Here is a 20,180-nt window from a genome sequence, read left to right on the forward strand (position 1 = left end):
TGTGTGTGTGTGTGTGTGTGTGTGTGTGTGTGTGTGTGTGTGTGTGTGTGTGTGTGTGTGTGTGTGTGTGTGTGTGTGGTGTGTGTGTGTGTGTGTGTGTGTGTGTGTGTGTGTGTGTGTGTGTGTGTGTGTGTGTGTGTGTGTGTGTGTGTGTGGGGACCATATGAAAATGCTGCAGGCATTGGCATTGGGTATGCTGGGTCGTGGGGCCCTGTGACAGTGCACACACACATTCATAAACCCATTGCCTCCTCCCTATACACACACTGGGCACATCTGGGGGCACGTGAGCAGACATCTGCCAGGGCCTCATCCGTAGGGGAATCCGGAACACTAATGACCTATCTCTGTGCCCGTCTCTGCTCCACTGCTTTACAAATGAGAGAGAGCGAGAACTGCCAACAGTATTAAAAAATATATATATTTTCTTTGTAAGAAAACACTTTCCTTTAAGGAGTCATAAAAATCTTTTGAAAGTACTTACATGGAAGGAGGCAGCAGGAAATGTTTCAAAATTGTTCATTTGTGTGGCTTTTTAAAAGAAAGTATTTCCCTTGTAATCATTCCTGAACCATTCATTCATGAAGGTCATTCCTAATGACATCGTCGTTGTTGTTTCTACAGGTCCTGATAGAGGGGGGCTTTGGAGAAATCACCACAGAGATAGCCGAGGCCCAGGAGTTCTACTATGCTGAGGACTACCACCAGCAGTACCTCAGCAAGAACCCCCGTGGATACTGTGGCCTGAGCGGCACTGGAGTCTCCTGTCCAATAGGACTCAAGAAATAACCACCTCTGTCCAATAGGGAATGACCACCAACCTCTCCGATTGGCTAGTTTTGTTTTCTATGAATTTAAATGGCAGTTGCCTTAATTCCGATGCAGTAATGAAGCATATTCAGGGTTTATATAAAAACATAGAGACTTGACTTAAATGATTTCAAATGCTTTGGTAATCAATCACTACAAACTTAAATGAATGTACCCCAGTATGTACCCCAGTATGTACCTGTATGGACCCCAGTAAGTACCGGTACATACCCCAGTATGTACCCCAGTATGTACCAGTATGTACCCCAGTATGTGCCAGTATATGTACCAGTATGTACCCCAGTATGTACCAGTATGTACCCCTGTATGTACCAGTATATGTACCAGTATGTACCCCAGTATGTACCAGTATATGTACCAGTATGTACCAGTGTATGTACCCAAGTATGTACCCAAGTATGTGTACCAGTATATGTACCAGTATATGTACCAGTATGTACCAGTATATGTGCCAGTATATGTACCAGTATGTACCTCAGTATGTACCAGTATATGTGCCAGTATATGTACCCGTATGTACCAGTGTGTACCCCAGTATGTACCCCAGTATATGTACCAGTATGTACCCCAGTATGTACCAGTATGTACCCCTGTATGTACCAGTATATGTACCAGTATGTACCCCAGTATGTACCAGTATATGTACCAGTGTATGTACCCAAGTATGTACCCAAGTATGTGTACCAGTATATGTACCAGTATATGTACCAGTATATGTGCCAGTATGTACCCCAGTATGTACCAGTATATGTGCCAGTATATGTACCCGTATGTACCAGTGTGTACCCCAGTATGTACCCCAGTATGTACCAGTATGTACATCAGATTGAACTCTATGGTGTGTTGGTGGATTAAACGATTAAAATGCCTGTTGATGTTTGGCTGGTTCCTTTGTGGAGTGTTTGGCCAGTTCCTTTGTGGAGTGTTTGGCCAGTTCCTTTGTGGAGTGTTTGGCCAGTTCCTTTGTGGGGTGTTTGGCCAGTTCCTTTGTGGAGTGTTTGGCCAGTTCCTTTGTGGGGTGTTTGGCCAGTTCCTTTGTGGAGTGTTTGGCCAGTTCCTTTGTGGGGTGTTTGGCCAGTTCCTTTGTGGAGTGTTTGGCCAGTTCCTTTGTGGGGTGTTTGGCCAGTTCCTTTGTGGGGTGTTTGGCCAGTTCCTTTGTGGAGTGTTTGGCCAGTTCCTTTGTGGGGTGTTTGGCCAGTTCCTTTGTGGAGTGTTTGGCCAGTTCCTTTGTGGAGTGTTTGGCCAGTTCCTTTGTGGGGTGTTTGGCCAGTTCCTTTGTGGGGCGTTTGGCCAGTTCCTTTGTGGGGTGTTTGGCCAGTTCCTTTGTGGGGTGTTTGGCCAGTTCCTTTGTGGGGTGTTTGGCCAGTTCCTTTGTGGAGTGTTTGGCCAGTTCCTTTGTGGGGTGTTTGGCCAGTTCCTTTGTGGGGTGTTTGGCCAGTTCCTGTGTGGGGCGTTTGGCCAGTTCCTTTGTGGGGTGTTTGGCCAGTTCCTTTGTGGAGTGTTTGGCCAGTTCCTTTGTGTGGCGTTTGGCCAGTTCCTTTGTGGGGTGTTTGGCCAGTTCCTTTGTGGAGTGTTTGGCCAGTTCCTTTGTGGGGTGTTTGGCCGGTTCCTTTGTGGAGTGTTTGGCCAGTTCCTTTGTGGAGTGTTTGGCCAGTTCCTTTGTGGGGTGTTTGGCCAGTTCCTTTGTGGAGTGTTTGGCCAGTTCCTTTGTGTGGTGTTTGGCCAGTTCCTTTGTGGGGTGTTTGACCAGTTCCTTGGTGGAGTGTTTGACCAGTTCCTTTGTGTGGTGTTTGGCCAGTTCCTTTGTGTGGTGTTTGGCCAGTTCCTTTGTGGGGTGTTTGGCCGGTTCCTTTGTGGAGTGTTTGGCCAGTTCCTTTGTGTGGTGTTTGGCCAGTTCCTTTGTGGAGTGTTTGGCCAGTTCCTTTGTGGAGTGTTTGGCCAGTTCCTTTGTGTGGTGTTTGGCCAGTTCCTTTGTGGGGTGTTTGGCCAGTTCCTTTGTGGAGTGTTTGGCCAGTTCCTTTGTGGAGTGTTTGGCCAGTTCCTTTGTGGAGTGTTTGGCCAGTTCCTTTGTGGGGTGTTTGGCCAGTTCCTTTGTGGAGTGTTTGGCCAGTTCCTTTGTGTGGTGTTTGGCCAGTTCCTTTGTGTGGTGTTTGGCCAGTTCCTTTGTGGGGTGTTTGACCAGTTCCTTGGTGGAGTGTTTGGCCAGTTCCTTTGTGGGGTGTTTGGCCAGTTCCTTTGTGTGGTGTTTGGCCAGTTCCTTTGTGGAGTGTTTGGCCAGTTCCTTTGTGTGGTGTTTGGCCTGTGTTAGATGACCTCCTTTCTGTGATCTTTGCCTTAAGCCTTATTCTGATCACTCCCTGAGTCATCTGTCAGAGTGTGTGTGTGTGTGTGTGTGTGTGTGTGTGTGTGTGTGTGTGTGTGTGTGTGTGTGTGTGTGTGTGTGTGTGTGTGTGTGTGTGTGTGTGTGTGTGTGTGTGTGTGTGTGTGTGTGTGTGTGTGTGTGTGTGTGTGTGTGTGTGTGTGTGTGTGTGTGTGTGTGTGTGTGTGTGTGTGCGAGAGACCCTGTGTAGGTTGGCATCACCATAACAGAGAGGGGGGGGGGTTAGAGGATGTCAGGAACAGGGCAGCTTGTATGTACATTAGTAGAGCAGGAGGGGCAGCATCACAGACACGCTGACATTTCCCATCCCTACATAGAGACTGGAGCAAGGCACTGTGGGTAATGGCTGAAGGATGATGCGGTATTGTCTCTCATGTTGGGAAAGCCACACACAAAATGTCCAACTGGTGCTTCTTACTGCAGACTACTGCCCTAAAAGACGTTATAGTCCAGGGGTTCCCAAACTTTTTCACTCAGGCCCCCCTTCCAGCATTGGGGAACACCCCCCTCCCCCCCCTCCCCCCCCTCCCCCCCTCCCCCCCCTCCCCCCCCTCCGCGAGCGCCATGTCTATTTCTATGGGCACAAACTGTTCTCACTCTTCTTGTTGGCAGAGAGAATATTTTACAGGACCAAAAGTTATAAATAGCTCTCTAAGGTATACAATGACTGACATGACGAGAGGAACTGATGATGCACTACCCGATTTAGAAATTGCACCTTGTGCCTTCTACTACTGCGACTTTCAAGAGTAAGTTTAAAGCCGGACTGAGCCCCACAGTTTGGGAAGCACTGTTCTAATCGATGACAAGACATTGGGCTTTAACATAGATTTTTCACCCTTGTGTCTTGATGTAGTTTCTACAGCTACCTTATGAATATGAAATAGTCTTCTATTGAACTGGCATCTCTCTCTCTCTCTTTCTCTTTTTCACACACTCACCAGTTCCTACACACATCTATTCATCTTTCCATCTGTCCTGTAGTCTACCTATCTGCCCAACGCTGCCAGCCAGCCCATCCACACACACTAACTCCTCTCTCTCTCTTCTCTCCCACAGTGTCAGCGCATATTCATTCTCTTGAATTAAAGAGCTGACTGACAACCGACACACACAAACAAGAGCCTTTATGCTGAGCTCTCATCAACACTACCATGCCTTGCAGGAGATGACTCCTTTGGCGTAGTCCTCCTTGGTTCTCTTCACTAACGAGCGGCGTGCCAATACACTGTGGGATCATGTCCATGTACAATGGGCTGCTGCTAGAACAGAGCTATTAGAGAAACTATTGTTGCCAACAACCCAAGGAAATGGGCTGAATTGTTCTTCAGTAGTTTACAACAGCTGATAGAGGAACCTCCAGTTAGTTGTGGGGTTTGGGAGGGTGAGTTGCAGTTCTACAATAAGCATGGTTTTTGGTTGGGTTTTGATGTACTCTATTTAAGGAGGAGTGTCAGTGATGGTTTTGCTGGATGGATGGATGGATGGATGGATGAACGAACAGACAGAGGGATATGTGACGTTTTTCAGTTTCAGTAAGCAGCTGAAGGCCCAGCCAGCTGGGCTAATCCCCAGACCCAGACCAGGTGGCTCCTGCACCACGCTCCTCTCCCTCAGCTGCCACAAATCTGCCACTGCAGCCTGGGCAAGGCTCGCCTGGCTCTGGGGCCCAGGATACAGGACCAGAAACTGGCAGAGCACTGGAGCATGGTAACAGCACACACACACAAACAGGCATACACACAGATGGTTGCACTGAAAACAGAGAGCTACACAGCATGCTCTCAAGTACAGGTAATGCTGGGAAGGCCGTTATTTTGGCTACCATGGCTATGCTCCCATCCACAGGGCACAAGTGGTCACTGAGTTGTTTGATGAGCATAAAACCGATGTGAACTATATGGCAGTTACAGTTGAAGTCGGAAGTTTACATACACTTAGGTTGGAGTCATTAAAACTAGTTTTTCAACCACTCCACAAATTTCTTGTCAACAAACTATAATTTTGGCAAGTCTGTTAGTACATCTACTTTGTGCATGACACAAGTAATTTTTCCAACAATTGTTTACAGACAGATTATTTCACACTGTATCACAATTCCAGTGGGTCAGAAGTTTACATACACTAAGTTGACTGTGCCTTTAAACAGCTTGGAAAATTCCAGAAAATGATGTCATGGCTTTAGAAGCTTCTGATAGGCTAATTGACATCGTTTGAGTCAATTGGAGGTTTATCTGTGGATGTATTTCAAGGCCTACCTTCAAACTCAGTGCCTCTTTGCTTGACATCATGGGAAAATCAAAAGAAATCAGTCAAGACCTCAGAAAAGAAATTGGAGAACTCCACAAGTCTGGTTCATCCTTTTGGAGCAATTTCCAAACACCTGAAGGTACCACGTTCATCTGTACAAACAATAGTAAGCAAGTATAAACACCATGGGACCACGCAGCCGTCATACCACTCAGGAAAGAGACGCGTTCTGTCTCCTAGAGATGCACGTACTTTGGTGCGAAAAGTGCAAATCAATCCCAGAACAACAGCAAAGAACCTTGTGAAGATGCTTGAGGAAACGGGTGCAAAAGTATCTATATCCACAGTAAAACGAGTCCTATATCGACATAACCTAAAAGGCCGCTCAGCAAGGAAGAAGCCACTGCTCCAAAACCGCCATAAAAAAGGCAAACTCCGGTTTGCAACTGCACATGGGGACAAAGATCCAACTTTTTGGAGAAATGTCCTCTGGTCTGATGAAACAAAAATAGAACTGTTTGGCCATAATGACCATCGTTATGTTTAGAGGAAAAAGGGGGAGGCTTGCAAGCCGAGGAACACCATCCCAACCGTGAAGCACGGGGGTGGCAGCATCGTGTTGTGGGGGTGCTTTGTAGCAGGAGGGACTGGTGCACTTCACAAAATAGATGGCGTCATGAGGAAGGAAAATTATGTGGATATATTGAAGCAACATCTCAAGACATCAGTCAGGAAGTTAAAGCTTGGTCGCAATTGGGTCTTCCAAATGGACAATGACCCCAAGCATACTTCCAAAGTTGTGGCAAAATGGCTTAAGGACAACAAAGTCAAGGTATTAGAGTGGCCATCACAAAGCCCTGACCTCAAGCCTACAGAAAATGTATGGGCAGAACTGAAAAAGCGTGTGTGAACAAGGAGGCCTACAAACCGACTTCAACTGTACCTGTATGTATGCACATACAGAAAGTCACACAACGCCGCCCGCCAAAACAACCATTGATACACACACACACATTTACCAAAAGGTGATGCAACATCTTTACAAAACATATTTCTACACTTGAACAATGGAACAGCTAGAGCTGGTCTGAAATGATTATATTGTACGGTGGTCCACTATCTGTCGTAAATCAAATGAAATTGTATTAGTCACCTGCACCGAATACAACAGGTGAAGACCTTAGAGTGAAATGCTTACTTACAAGCCCCTAACCAACAATGCAGTTAAAATACAGATTATACAGATAAGAATAAGAAATAAAAGTAACAAGTAATTAAAGAGCAGCAGTAAAATAACAATAGCGAGACTATATACAGGGGGTCAATGTGCGGGGCCACCGGTTAGTTGAGATAATATGTACATGTAGGTAGAGTTATTAAAGTGACTATGCATAGATGATAACAACAGAGAGTAGGCAGCGGGGTAAAAGAGGGGGTGGGGGCAATGCAAATTGTCTGGGTTGCCATTTGATTAGATGTTCAGGAGTCTTATGGCTTAGGGGTAGAAGCTGTTTAGAAGTCTCTTGAACCTAGCAGAGAGAACAGTCTATGACTAGGGTGGCTGGAGTCTTTGACAATTTTTTGTGCCTTCCTCTGACACCGCCTGGTATAGAGGTCATGGATGGCAGGAAGATTGGCCCCAGTGATGTACTGTGCCGTTCGCACTACCCTCTGTAGTGCCTTGCGGTCGGAGGCCGAGCAGTTGCCATCCAGGCAGTGATGCAACCAGTCAGGATGCTCTTGATGGTCCAGCTGTAGAACCTTTTGAGGATCTGAGGACCCATGCCATGATAGCACTATAGTGGGGTTTCAAAATTATCTACATGAAAACAGGCAGTCATAGACTAACTATTTCATGGTGGCATTTCACTTCATGATGATACGATCATTCCTTTTAATAACGCCTATAAAATCTAATCTCAGTTGCTTAAACTTGGCCCTAAAACTGTCAGCCTATAAAATGGGAATGTATTTACTGCCCCCCAGTGGTCCATGCATATATTGCAACTTGATTTTTTTCTACTGCTGTGAATTTTTATTACGCAATGAAATAGAAGAGGGTGAGTGTAGAAGAGGGTGAGTGCTATGGCTGTACTACAATGTATGTTTAAGGATTATGGTTAGGGTAACACTAACCCTAACCCTTAGACTGGTAATACAATGCACCTACAACTATAGCACTAATTCTAACCCTAGACTGGTAATACATTATACTACCAGCAGTAACACTAACCCAAACTCTAATCCTAACCCTACAAATAAAATATTTTACTTTCCAACCCTGGTGAATGTTTTATGTTTGGAAATATTGATATCACTGTTGTGACAATAAGCAGGCATTCTTCTCACCCTGTAGTCCAAGCCTGTGGGTCCTACATGTCTCCTCTAGAGGACAGTACACCACACCTTACTGAGCTGATGTCCAATAAGTTATACTGTCACTGTGAATAGAGCTAGTCAAAGACTTTATTTGCAGACACAGTAAGACTGGACCATATTTTACAGGGTTCTTTTCTGCTTATGCATTCACCATTTCGACACAAAACCCACCATTGGTGTGCGTGGCCAAAGAGCTCTATTTTCATGTCATCTGACCAAAGCACCAGTTCCAATTTAAGGGCCAATTCCGTTTAGCAGACTCCAGGCGTTTACATTTGTTGGATGACATGAAAATAGATCTCTTTGGCCACACACACCAGTGGTGGGTTTGTCATCTGAATGAGAACGCATGAGCAGAAAATAACCCACTACCTACTGTAAAACACAGTGGTTGATCTTTGATGTTATGGAGCTATTTTGCTTCCACTGGTCCTGGGGGCCCTTGTTAAGGTCAACGGCATCATGAACTTTACCGAGTACCAGGACATTTTAGCCAAAAACCTGGTTGCCTCTGCCAGGAGGCTGAAAGTTGGCCGCAAGTGGATCTTCCAGCAAGACAATGACCCCAAGCACACTTCAAAATCCACAAAGAAATTATTAATTTGCCACAAAAGCAACTTTTTGAAATTGGCTTATCAGTCTCTGGACTTGAAACCCATTGAAAACCTCTGGTTTGAATTGAGAGGGCAGTCCATAAACACACACAAAGGATATCAAGGATCTGTAAGGATTCTGTACGGAGGAATGGTCTAAGATCCCTCCTTGCCTGGAAACCCGACGTTGAATTGCATTGAATTCTACGTCGGGCAGAAATGAACATGAACAGAAATGAATCAGGAAAGTTTCCTCTCACAACCTCTGTAAGCCAGAATGCTGAATAAAATGATATTTCAACATACTTTACCGTTTGTCCATGTGGTTGGTTCTTTTGGCGGTAGGAATGTGAACTGGTAAAGTACGTTAAAATATAATTTTATTCAACATTCTGGCTTGTAGAGGTCGTGAGAGGAAACGTTCCTGATTCAAACGCTAATTTCTGCCCGATGTGAATTCAACGACGATTTCCAGGCAAGGATTCCTCCCAATGTGTTCACCAACTCATAAAGCATGTTAGAAAAAAACTCAGTGCCAGTATGGAGTACCACAGAATGAGTCATACTACCCATAAAACCTAGCGATTAAACGAGGAAATGGTTCCAATAGTTTTTCCATCATTCATTTTTCCCTTAGGGGATTTAAGAAACACTTAAAATAAAGGCTGTTTCGTGTAGGCTTCCCTGACATGACGATTTGATAACCGTGTAAATCTTTTTTGGACAAGGTGATTTTTCTCAATATATTCACCTGTATTTACCCCCCAAAAATAAAATGCTAATTAGCTGCTGATGTGGCTATCATAAAGAACTACAAATGCCATGATCTGGACGAGACTGTCAAGTCGAGGCAAAGGTAAGAATCTGTAGATTAACTATATAATGTTAGCTAAATTTAGTAATGAATAAATTGGCTACATTTCTTTAAACTGTCAAATCTTTGAACTGTCTTGTGCAAGTTTTAAATTGACACATTACCTGTTGGCAAAGGTGTCAGCTAGAGATGACGTGCAAGAGCTTGCAGGGATTTGTAGTCTTGCATGTCTACTTTGATGCTAATTAGCATTTTAGAATCTGAGAGTAAATAGAGACAAATATATTGATAAAAGTAACCTTGTCCGAGAGAGATTTACATGATTATCAAAACATCACGCCAGGATAAGCCTACACGAAGCACAGCCCTTATTTTAAGTGTTTCTAAAATTCCATATGGGAAAAATGAATGGTGGAAAAACTATTGGAACCATTTCCCTGTCTGACTGCTAGGTTTTATGGGTATTATGACACCACCACTGTGGGGCTCTATACTCGCAAGGTGAGGTATTGAAAACAGGGGTGTCAGTCATTTTGACCACTACCTTTTTGAGAAAAATGATATTACTTGTTTAAACAAAATCTCTTTCCCTGAGTAATTGAATTAGTATAAAATAATATAATTTCCCAATTTTTTGGGAGCATACAATATACAGGTAACTGCTAAAATAATGGAAACACTTGAGTAAATGAGGGATACAAAGTATATTGAAAGCAGGTGCTTCCACACAGGTGTGGTTCCTGAGTTAAACAATGAACATCCCATCATGCTTAGGGTCATGTATAAAAATGTTGGGAAGACCATTATTTTGGCTACCATGGCTATGCCTCCATAGGATGACTATGCCCCCCCCACTCCACAGTGCACGAGTGGTCACTGACTGGTTTGATAAGCATGAAAACCATACGCCATGGCCGTCTCAAGTCACCAGATCTCAACCGAATTGAACACTTACGGGAGATTCTGGAGCGGCACCTGAGACAATGTTTTCCACCACCATCAACAAAACACCTAAATGATGGAATTTGTCATGGAAGAATAGTGTCACATCCTTCCGATAGATTTTATAAGTGTCGAAATCTATGCCAAGGTGCATTGAAGCTATGTTGGGGTTTCCTTTATTTTTGGCAGTTACCTGTAGCTCAGTATTTGAATTATTTATTTTACACAGTCATTTTTGCTCCTCTTTATCAAGGGTGTCAATAATTTAGGAACCCACTGTATATGGGAGCCAGTTAGAGTGCTTCATGTCTGGATGTCAGGGCCAAACACACCTTCATCTTGGCACTAGACCGACCAGCTGAGGAAGCAGGAGACGGAGGAGAGGAGGGGGAGTCAAGACACCACTTTTCATGTACTTTCAGACAGTTGTAAATAACTGCTTTGACCCTGTTCACCCCATCAACACAGCACTTAGCCCTCGAAAGTTTAAGCCTACATAAACATAGCCTGTAGCCTGACTGAACATCAGTGTGATATTGTAGAAGACTGATAGAAGGGGAGGGCAACAATGATTGATGGCTGTTGCGACAGCATTGCCCTAGAAAACCCACAGCAACAGTGGACTGAGGGGAATAACAAGCGCTCTCCAACAGCCGATAAAGCGATAAGGAACAAGAGAGAGATGAACGTTGTTTATCACAGTGATGTCCTCTTTGTTAAAAATTAAACACTGTATAATGATGATCGCTCTTGAGAGAAACAATTTAAATTGACATTGACACTGAAATTGGCCATGACTAGTCTCACACACCGATGATGCACAAGGAAGGGAAAGTGATTGAGTGAAGGTTAGGACAATATGGGAGTCAAATCTCTTAGTAAATGGGGGATGTAGACCTGAGAATTTCCCCCTTATATTCCTATAAAATCAGTAGGCCTATAAGCAACAATAGGACACATTAAAAACAAGACAATACATTAAAACCAAACTCTTTTAATACTACCGTAGAATCATGTCAACTACTTTTACATGGCTACCATGAATATTTGTACAAAAATGCAGTAAAAATAGTATTGATTAATATATACAGATATGTATTCTTAGTGTAGGCAGGCAGGTTGTACATGTAGAATGACAAGTACATTGAAGGTGTTGCACAAGTTTTACACAATACAGATATTGGTTCCCCCCATCACTGATACTACTTCCCAATCCAACAGACTCTCAGAAGAAAACAGAGAATAATATAATGATTTAAAAAAATGGAGAAAAAAAAATAATCTGTAAATTACAAATATCTGGACATTTTGAATCACATACAGGTACATATTGACAACATGCAGACTTCTTACTGTGTTTACGTTTAAGGATATGACTGCAGGACAAGCTTATAGGGAAGATTCAACAGACCAGGGGTCTAGGCCAAAAACACAAATCTAGAAACAAAATCATTGCATGTATACAAGTCACCTCATTTTGGGTTGTAATGGTGGCTGTAGTACATCATTTGGACAGGGGCATGTTATTGTGTTGTTGGTAACCATCAGATAAATGCAGTGAGGGAAGAGTGTCTTAAAACCAGCATGTACGAAACAAAACAAGGATGAAGGACTACTATTACCCCAACCGTTTGAAAGAAAGAAATTATTCAAACCTGGTGTTTTTAGAAATAGATAGGGACCGTATTCAATTTCATTTGATGTCTGTGACTTTCAAAAGGATAGTGGCTAATTATTACCAACAACATTTGATCTGCTTTAAACGTCAATTATAAGCAGATGGGAAAATATTGCAGGTAGAAGAAAAGGGCATTTAACGCAACCTACTGGAGCCTGGTGAAGTAAACCATCATATCAATCAGCACACTTAGAACTGGCTCATCAAATCGGACCATTGGATTTATCATCATCATCAGAGATCGGGATTGAAATAACAGACAGTGTGAGGTTACAGTCTGAGTGGTTAGAGTGTAGAAAAGCACCAGGGTGGAATCAGTGTGTCAACAAAATGTAGAATCTCAGTGTTGGTGTAGTGTCTAAAACAGGAAGGGGCAATAGAAAACTGATCACAACGCCAGTTCTCCACAAACAGACAGGGAATTTTAAATGCATTTTGTACAGGGCTTGTTCTAAGTCCCGTAAGTTATTCAGCCATACCAAGACACTCATTGAACCGACACAGGAAAAACTCAACAAAACACACAAAGGGAAACAAAAATGATTGTGTGAGTGAGTGTCATTCCCCTCGACCATTTTCACAGAGACTGTGTAATAGCACTTGGAACATTTTGTGTAACATCATATTATTTTTTTTTTTCATCCTCACAAGATCGTTGTGATGCATTTTCTTATTCCTTATAAGTTTGAATAAATGTTTCTCTCTCTCTGCAGAAGCACACAAACTGCAAGGAAACCCCATTCCTGAACCACTGTTCTCAAACAACACAATATCTCTAGAAAAATGTAACCATGCACTTTATAGACTGTCTTCACGTGATGACATCTGATTGGCTATCCATTTTTCCCTATAAGGAAAAGGTGGCTACAAGGCCATTCTGTTTTTTTTCTTAGTTCACTTTTTTTCCCCTCTCTTTAAAACAGACTGTCAGGGACAAGACATGGACACAGAAAAATTCACATTGAGGAAAAATCACAGAAATATCATTGTACATAATGCTTTCACTTGAAGGCGCATGGCTTGTAACAGGTTTAAGCATTGTTTTCTGTGAAGAACACCGATAGCCAGAACACCCAGGGAGGAGAGAGAGAAGATAGAAAAGAGAGAGAGGCCACATTGACAGTTACATACAGCAAACGGAGCAAAGTAAATACACAAACTGTATCAGACCAGTGCATGCATTGGCAAGATAAAAAAAATCCCATGGTCGACAAACAGCACTGACAACATCAGGAACAACCTCTGACAACTTTAAGTATTGAGTATTTATAATATTCCTTAGGGTTACTTCAATTCATGCAGCACCAGTCCCTCACCACCTCAGTGGCTAACATGCCCTGATGAGAGAAGCGCTATTCATCATTAGTGCTTGTGGTACATACGCAGTGGTGCGAGAGCAAAGCTAACACACGTCCAGCAAACAGTCCATAAAGGCGACCTATGGGCTTCTTTAAACTGGCATGCAACACAACCGCTAAGAGCTGAAAGCAAGGTGCTGCCCCATCACTGCTAACTGTGTGACTTTACATCAACAGAATCATAAAGAGAGGAACCAATCACTGAGGTGGCTGCATCTAGAAAAGTGAAAATGATAGTGGACGGAAACAAACTCTGTGATCATACATGTAGCACATCAACAGCTGTATGTCGACGAGGAACAGAGATCACTCCCCCTCTCGCCCAGGCGGACAGCCTTAAAGCGGGAAGGCTGAACATGGGGAATGTTCCTGTGAGAGAGATGGGGGGGGTCAAATTCTCCTTCCTCCAGACGAGGATGTTACGGCAGGAAGTGGCAGAGGGACAGAGCTCAGTTGGACACAGGAAGGTCAGGGCGCCGGGTCTGGATGATTTTTGGTTTGGGGCAATTCTTTGGTTCCTCTTCCTCCTCCTCTGTGTCGCTATCGCACACGTGGACTACGACGCTGGGAGTGGACTCTGTTCCCGCATGCAGCTCAAACTTCTCTCCTGTAGACAGAGTGAGTGAATGAGAAGAGAGCGAGAGAAACAGAGACAGAAGGTAAGTACAAGGCAGATGTTTCAAAATTCAAAGCAACAGATCTCAGATCAGTTTTCTACAGTAGAATACATGACCTCAAGAGGGAGCCCACGTTCAGTATGACGAGGCAAACTCAAGGATTTTCTACTGGTCATAAGGACCTCAACCCAGGGAAAACTGAGATTATATGGGGCGGCAGGTAGCCTAGTGGTTAGAGTGTTGGGCCAGTCACCGAAAGGTTGCTAGATCGAATCCCCGAGCTGACAAGGTACAAATCTGTCATCCTGCCCCTGAACAAGGCAGTTAACCCACTGTTCCTAGGCCGTCATTGTAAATAAGAATTTGTTCTTAACTGACTTGCCTAGTTAAATTTATTTTAAAAATCTCCCTCTTGCTGCACTCTTGCCATCTAACAGCAGCAGTCACTGGTTTATCAATTCAACACAAATATCCATAAAACTTTTGCTTCATGTTGATGTCCAAATATCATGTCAATCATTAATGTTAGATGGAAAGATGGAGAAGTCGATATACCTCGAAGTTCTGTGACATATTAGGAATGTCTATGTAGCTGAGGTATAGGTATAGCATCCCTTGGGCCAAGAGGTATGATTCTAGTACAGTAATGTTGGCCAAATCAATCAATACAAGTGTGCTTGTCTGTGTGTGTGCACCCAATAAAACTTGAAGAAAATATTAAAGTCTCTGTCAAAATCCTGTTTATACATATTGTACAACAGCTGATGAAACGAACACTGTAAAAGTGTGAAAAATGTGATCAGAGTTATTTCCTGATAGTTGCTGGTTCAGAATACAATTCACACAGGACTTTCTAATAAGCAAAAATAGAACTGTTTGGCCATAATGACCATCGTTATGTTTGGAGGAAAAAGGGGGAGGCTTGCAAGCCGAAGAACACCATCCCAACCGTGAAGCACGGGGGTGGCAGCATCATGTAGTGAGGGTGCTTTGCTGCAGGAGGGAATGGTGCACTTCACAAAATAGATGGCATCATGAGGGAGGAAAATGATGTGGATATATTGAAGCAACATCTCAAGACATCAGTCAGAAAGTTAAAGCTTGGTCGCAAATGGGTCTTCCAAATGGACAATGACCCCAAGCATACTTCCAAAGTTGTGGCAAAATGGCTTAAGGACAACAAAGTCAAGGTATTGTAGTGACTATCACAAAGCCCTGATCTCAATCCTATAGAAAATTTGTGGGCAGAACTGAAAAAGTGTGTGCGAGCAAGGAGGCCTACAAACCTGACACCAGCTCTGTCAGGAGGAATGAGCCAAACTCCACCCAACTTATTGTGGGTAGCTTGTGGAAGGCTACCCAAAATGACCCAAGTCAAACAATTTAAAGACAATGCTACAAAAAACGAATTGAGTGTATGTAAACTTCTGACCCACTGGGAATGTGATGAAAGAAATAAAAGCTGAAAGAAATCATTCTCGCTACTATTATTCTGACATTTCACATTCTTAAAATAAAGTGGTGATCCTGTTACTAGGAATAAATGTCAGCAATTGTGAAAAACTGAGTTTAAATGTATTTGGCTAAGGTGTATGTAAACTTCCGACTTCAACTGTAGCTTCAAGTGTTTTAACCAAATACTGGTGGATTCAACTGATAAAAGAATGGACGACCTGACCAGAGAGGTCCCGGACCTGAATAACAGTTTGCAGTTCTCCCAGGGTCAGCTTGATGACAGCAATCTGTAAGTTAGAGAGAGGACATCAGTTCTGTGTGAGTCTATGATAGCAATGATGGATGAATCAGACTCTCAAGGGCCAATCAAGGCGGAACAACATGGTTGTGGACGGAATTGCAGAATCTCCACATGACGGAGACTGATGGACCACAGGAAGTTTGAGGTGGAGCGCGCCCACAGGACTGTAAAACCCACCACCGGCCCAGGTGTTAGTGGTCAAGATCCTGATGTTCAAGGACAAGGTAGCTGTTCTGGAAAGAGCCAAGAACTTGAGAGGAAGTATATATATATATATATATATATATATACACACGAGGACTATCCTGAAGCTGTGTGCCAGAAGAGGAAAAAACCCAGCCATGAAAGCTGCCTGAGCGAGTGGGGACATTGCTTACATCCGCTATGACAGGCTCATTGTCCACACTCCTTCCCAGAAGCCTGGAGGGGATGAGAGAGCCAAGCCTATGGGTTCGTAGCTTCAACCCCGCAGCACACACACACCAATTGATTAATTGTCAACTGAATGTATATTTTTTTCTCTTGCTTTGTTTGCTCTTTTCAGTATTATGTCTCTCTGATAAGCTAACAAGGAAAGGGCTGAAAATTGCCCATATTTAATATACAGTGCCTTGCAAAAGTATTCACATTTACCCCCTTTGGCGTTTTTCCTATTTTGTTGCATTACAACCTGTAATTTAAATTGATTTTTATTCGGATTTCATGTAATGGACATACACAAAATAGTGAAATGAAAAAAATTACTTGTTTCCAAAAATTCTAAAAAAAAAAAAAAAATGAAAAGTTGTGCGTGCATATGTATTCACCCCCTTTGCTATGAAGCCCCTAAATAAGATCTGGTGCAATCAATTACCTTCAGAAGTCACATCATTTGTTAAATAAAGTCCACCTGTGTGCAATCTAAGTGTCACATGATCTGTCACACGATCTCAGTATATATATACACACCTGTTCTGAAAGGCCCCAGAGTCTGCAACACCAAGGGGCACCACCAAGCAAGTGGCACCATGAAGACCAAGGAGCTCTCCAAACAGGTCAGGGACAAAGTTGTGGAGAAGTACAGATCAGGGTTGGGTTATAAAAAAATATCCTATACTTTGAACATCCCACAGAGCACCATTAAATCCATTATTAAAAAATTGAAAGAATATGGCACCAAACCTGCCAAGAGAGGGCTGCCCACCAAAACCCATGGACCAGGCAAGGAGGGCATTAATCAGAGAGGCAACAAAGAGACCAAAAATAACCATGAAGGAGCTGCAAAGCTCCACAGCGGAGATTGGAGTATCTGTCTATAGGACCACTTTAAACCGTACACTCCACAGAGCTGGGCTTTACAGAAGAGTGGCAAAAAAAGCCATTGCTTAAAGAAAAAAATAAGCAAACATGTTTGGTGTTCGCCAAAAGGCATGTGGGAGACTCCCAAACATATGGAAGAAGGTACTCTGGTCAGATGAGACTAAAATTGAGATTTTTGGCCATCAAGGAAAATGCTATGTCTGGTGCAAACCCAACACCTCTCATCACCCCAAGAACACCATCCACACAGTGAAGCATGGTGGTGGCAGCATCATGCTGTGGGGATGTTTTTCATCGGCAGGGACCGGGAAACTGATCAGAATTGAAGGAATGATGGATGGCTCTAAATACAGGGAAATTCTTGAGGGAAACCTGTTTCAGTCTTCCAGAGATTTGAGACTGGGACGGAGATTCACTTTCCAACAGGACAATGATCCTAAGCATACTGCTAAAGCAACACTCGAGTGGTTTAAGGGGAAACATTTAAATATCTTGGAATGGCCTAGTCAAAGCCCAGACCTCAATCCAATTGAGAATCTGTGGTATGACTTAAAGATTGCTGTACACCAGCAGAACCCATCCAACTTGAAGGAGCTGGAGCAGTTTTGAAAAATCCCAGTGGCTAGATGTGTCAAGCTTATAGAGATATACCCCAAGAGACTTGCAGCTGGTGGCTCTACAAAGGTGGCTTTACAAAGTATTGACTTTGGGGGGGTGAATAGTTATGCATGCTCAAGTTTTCAGTTTTTTGTTATTTCTTGTTTGTTTCACAATAAAAAATATTTTGCATCTTCAAAGTGGTAGGCATGTTGTGTAAATCAAATGATACAAACCCCCCAAAAATCTATTTTAATTCCAGGTTGTAAGAAAATAGGAAAAATGCCAAGGGGGTGAATACTTTCGCAAGCCACTGTACGTAGCCTTAGAAATAAGGTTCATGAAATCAATAACTTGCTAACATCAGATAACATTCATATATTAGCCATTTCTGAGATTCACTTAGATAATTAATTTGATGATACAGCAGTAGCAATACAAGGATATAACATCTATAGAAGAGACAGAAATTATTATGGGGGAGGTGTTGCTGTATATATATATATATATATATATATATATATATATATTCAGAGCCATATCCCTGTAATGCTTAGAGAAGTGTTGTGCTTGCAGGTTCACTCGGCACATCTAAAGTAGGGATGCACCAATATGACATTTTTGCCCGATACCGATATTTTCCTTGCCAAAAAAACCCACGATACTGATAACCGATTATTAACATTTTAGCGGCCTTTTAAGCATTCTAGTACAGTTAAATAGTTACACACACACACACACACACACACACACACACACACACACACACACACACACACACACACACACACACACACAGCGGTCTAAGGCACTGCATCTCAGTGTAAGAGGCGTCACTACAGTCCCTGGTTCGAATCCAGGATGTATCACATCTGGCCGTGATTGAGAGTCCCATAGGGCAGCACACAATTGTCCCAGTGTTGTCCAAATTTGGCCGTGGTAGGCCGTCATTGTCAATAAGAATGTGTTCTAAACTGACTTGCAGAGTTAAATAAAGGTTACACACACACACACACACACCACACTGACCCAAAAGTTATTTTGTTTGCATTTATGTATGACCCCATTACCAGTAAAACATAATCAAAATCTATTTCCTTCATTTACTTGCTGTGCTGTTTTGTTGTTCATTTGTTCAGTCGTTTCATTCTCAACCAGGATTTCATCATACATGTCAAGCAGTGAAGTTTCAGCTACGTCTGTCCGTTGCCTCTCTTCCTCGGTGCGCACTGTCACTGTGTACGTGTCCATCTTGTCCAGCTGTGTATGTAACATTTCACGTAAACCCCGTTTCTTGTCTGCATTGAAGTAGCAGTCCTTGTACCTAGCATCGAGCATGGTGGCGAAATAGTAAAGAGGCTCAGAGAGAATGCCACCAAATCAGTTGTTCACAGCCTCGAGTACTTTTGTAAGTTTTAACCCCACGGTCTGTGTCGACAGTTTTGTTGAGCAGGCATTTCAATACCATGACAGAGGGTATCACGTCTGCTGCTGAAGCAGTTGATTAGCTTATTTCTCGAGTCAGTTGTTCCAATGGCGCTAGGAGTGTGCTCATGTTTCCAAGTTTCAAACATGTTCTCAAATGCCACTGAAATGGCAGCAGAGGTATGAGAACCAACATATTCTTAAGCATGCAATACGGCTTTCCTCAGTATGAAATCCTCGTCGACCCACTGTCCTGTCAGACTCAGTATGCTCATGGGGCTGACATCACCTGGTCCAAATGTCAGTCATGAAGCTAATAGTAGTGATGCCCATAGCAAGTAGCTCATAGATGTACGTTTCAACAGTACTGTGTAACTCCGGTAGGGTAACATCTGAAGAATAGTGTGTACCGGGGCTCGACCAGTCGGCGAAAGCCAACATCATCCACGACAGAGGACGGTTGATTGTCAAGGGCAATGAATTCCATTATCTTGGCGTTAATGGCTTTCGCCTTTTAGTTGTCTCGCTGAAATGTTCTTACTCTTTCAAATGACTGCTCGTCTTGAACTTGTTGAGTTGTTGGAAGTGTGCACTTAGTATTTTCCATGGCGTCATTATGTCATCTACTTACGTCATATATGTAGGTACGCACGTCAGCTTTGACATCGGTTTTGCGCATCGGCGTTAAATTAGACATCGGGCCGATGCCGATGTTGCCATTTTTAGCGAATATCGGCCGATTCTGATATACTCACCGATATATCGTGCTTCGCTAATCTAAAGCCTTTTCTTTTGGGGTGTTGCTATAGGACACCAAGTGCTAACAGTCAGTATCTAAATAATATGTGTGAAATGCTTGATAGTGTATGTGATGTAAACAGAGAGGTCTACTTTCTTGGGGACCTGAATATTGACTGGTTTTCATCAAGCTGTCCGCTCAAGAGGAAGCTTCTTACTGTAACCAGTGCCTGTAACCTGGTTCAGGTTATTAATCAACCTACCAGGGTGTTTACAAACACTACAGGAACAAGATCATCCACATCTATTGATCACATTTTTACTAATACTGTAGAACTTTGTTCTAAAGCTGTATCCGTACCCATTGGATGCAGTGATCACAACATAGCAGCTATATCCAGGAAAGCCAAAGTTCCAAAAGCTGGGCCTAAAATAGTGTACAAGAGATCATACGAAATATTTTGCTGTGACTCTTATGTGGATGATGTTAAAAATATTTGTTAGTCTGATGTGATTAATGAGA

The 20,180-nt window shown here is 43.0% G+C and overlaps 2 protein-coding genes across 8 annotated transcripts in view; one reads left to right on the forward strand and one right to left on the reverse strand.

The window, feature by feature from the left end:
* Window positions 1-1,700, forward strand: part of LOC106571446 (mitochondrial peptide methionine sulfoxide reductase) — a 110,459-nt gene extending 108,759 nt beyond the window's left edge. For both annotated transcript variants that reach the window (XM_014144564.3, XM_082961821.1), the window contains one exon: window positions 625-1,700. In XM_014144564.3, coding sequence (XP_014000039.1) covers window positions 625-789 — 165 coding nt within the window. In that variant the 3' untranslated portion in view covers window positions 790-1,700. The remainder of the gene's footprint in view (window positions 1-624) is intronic.
* A 9,467-nt stretch (window positions 1,701-11,167) lies between these two features.
* The window catches only part of LOC100306775 (regulator of calcineurin 2), a 118,399-nt gene continuing 109,386 nt past the window's right edge, over window positions 11,168-20,180 (reverse strand). For all 6 annotated transcript variants that reach the window (XM_014144317.3, XM_014144315.3, XM_014144314.3 and 3 more), the window contains one exon: window positions 11,168-13,832. In XM_014144317.3, coding sequence (XP_013999792.1) covers window positions 13,675-13,832 — 158 coding nt within the window. In that variant the 3' untranslated portion in view covers window positions 11,168-13,674. The remainder of the gene's footprint in view (window positions 13,833-20,180) is intronic.

This window comes from Salmo salar, chromosome 15 (assembly GCF_965601325.2).
Source record: "Salmo salar chromosome 15, fSalSal1, whole genome shotgun sequence".
In the NCBI taxonomy this organism is placed as follows: domain Eukaryota; kingdom Metazoa; phylum Chordata; class Actinopteri; order Salmoniformes; family Salmonidae; genus Salmo; species Salmo salar.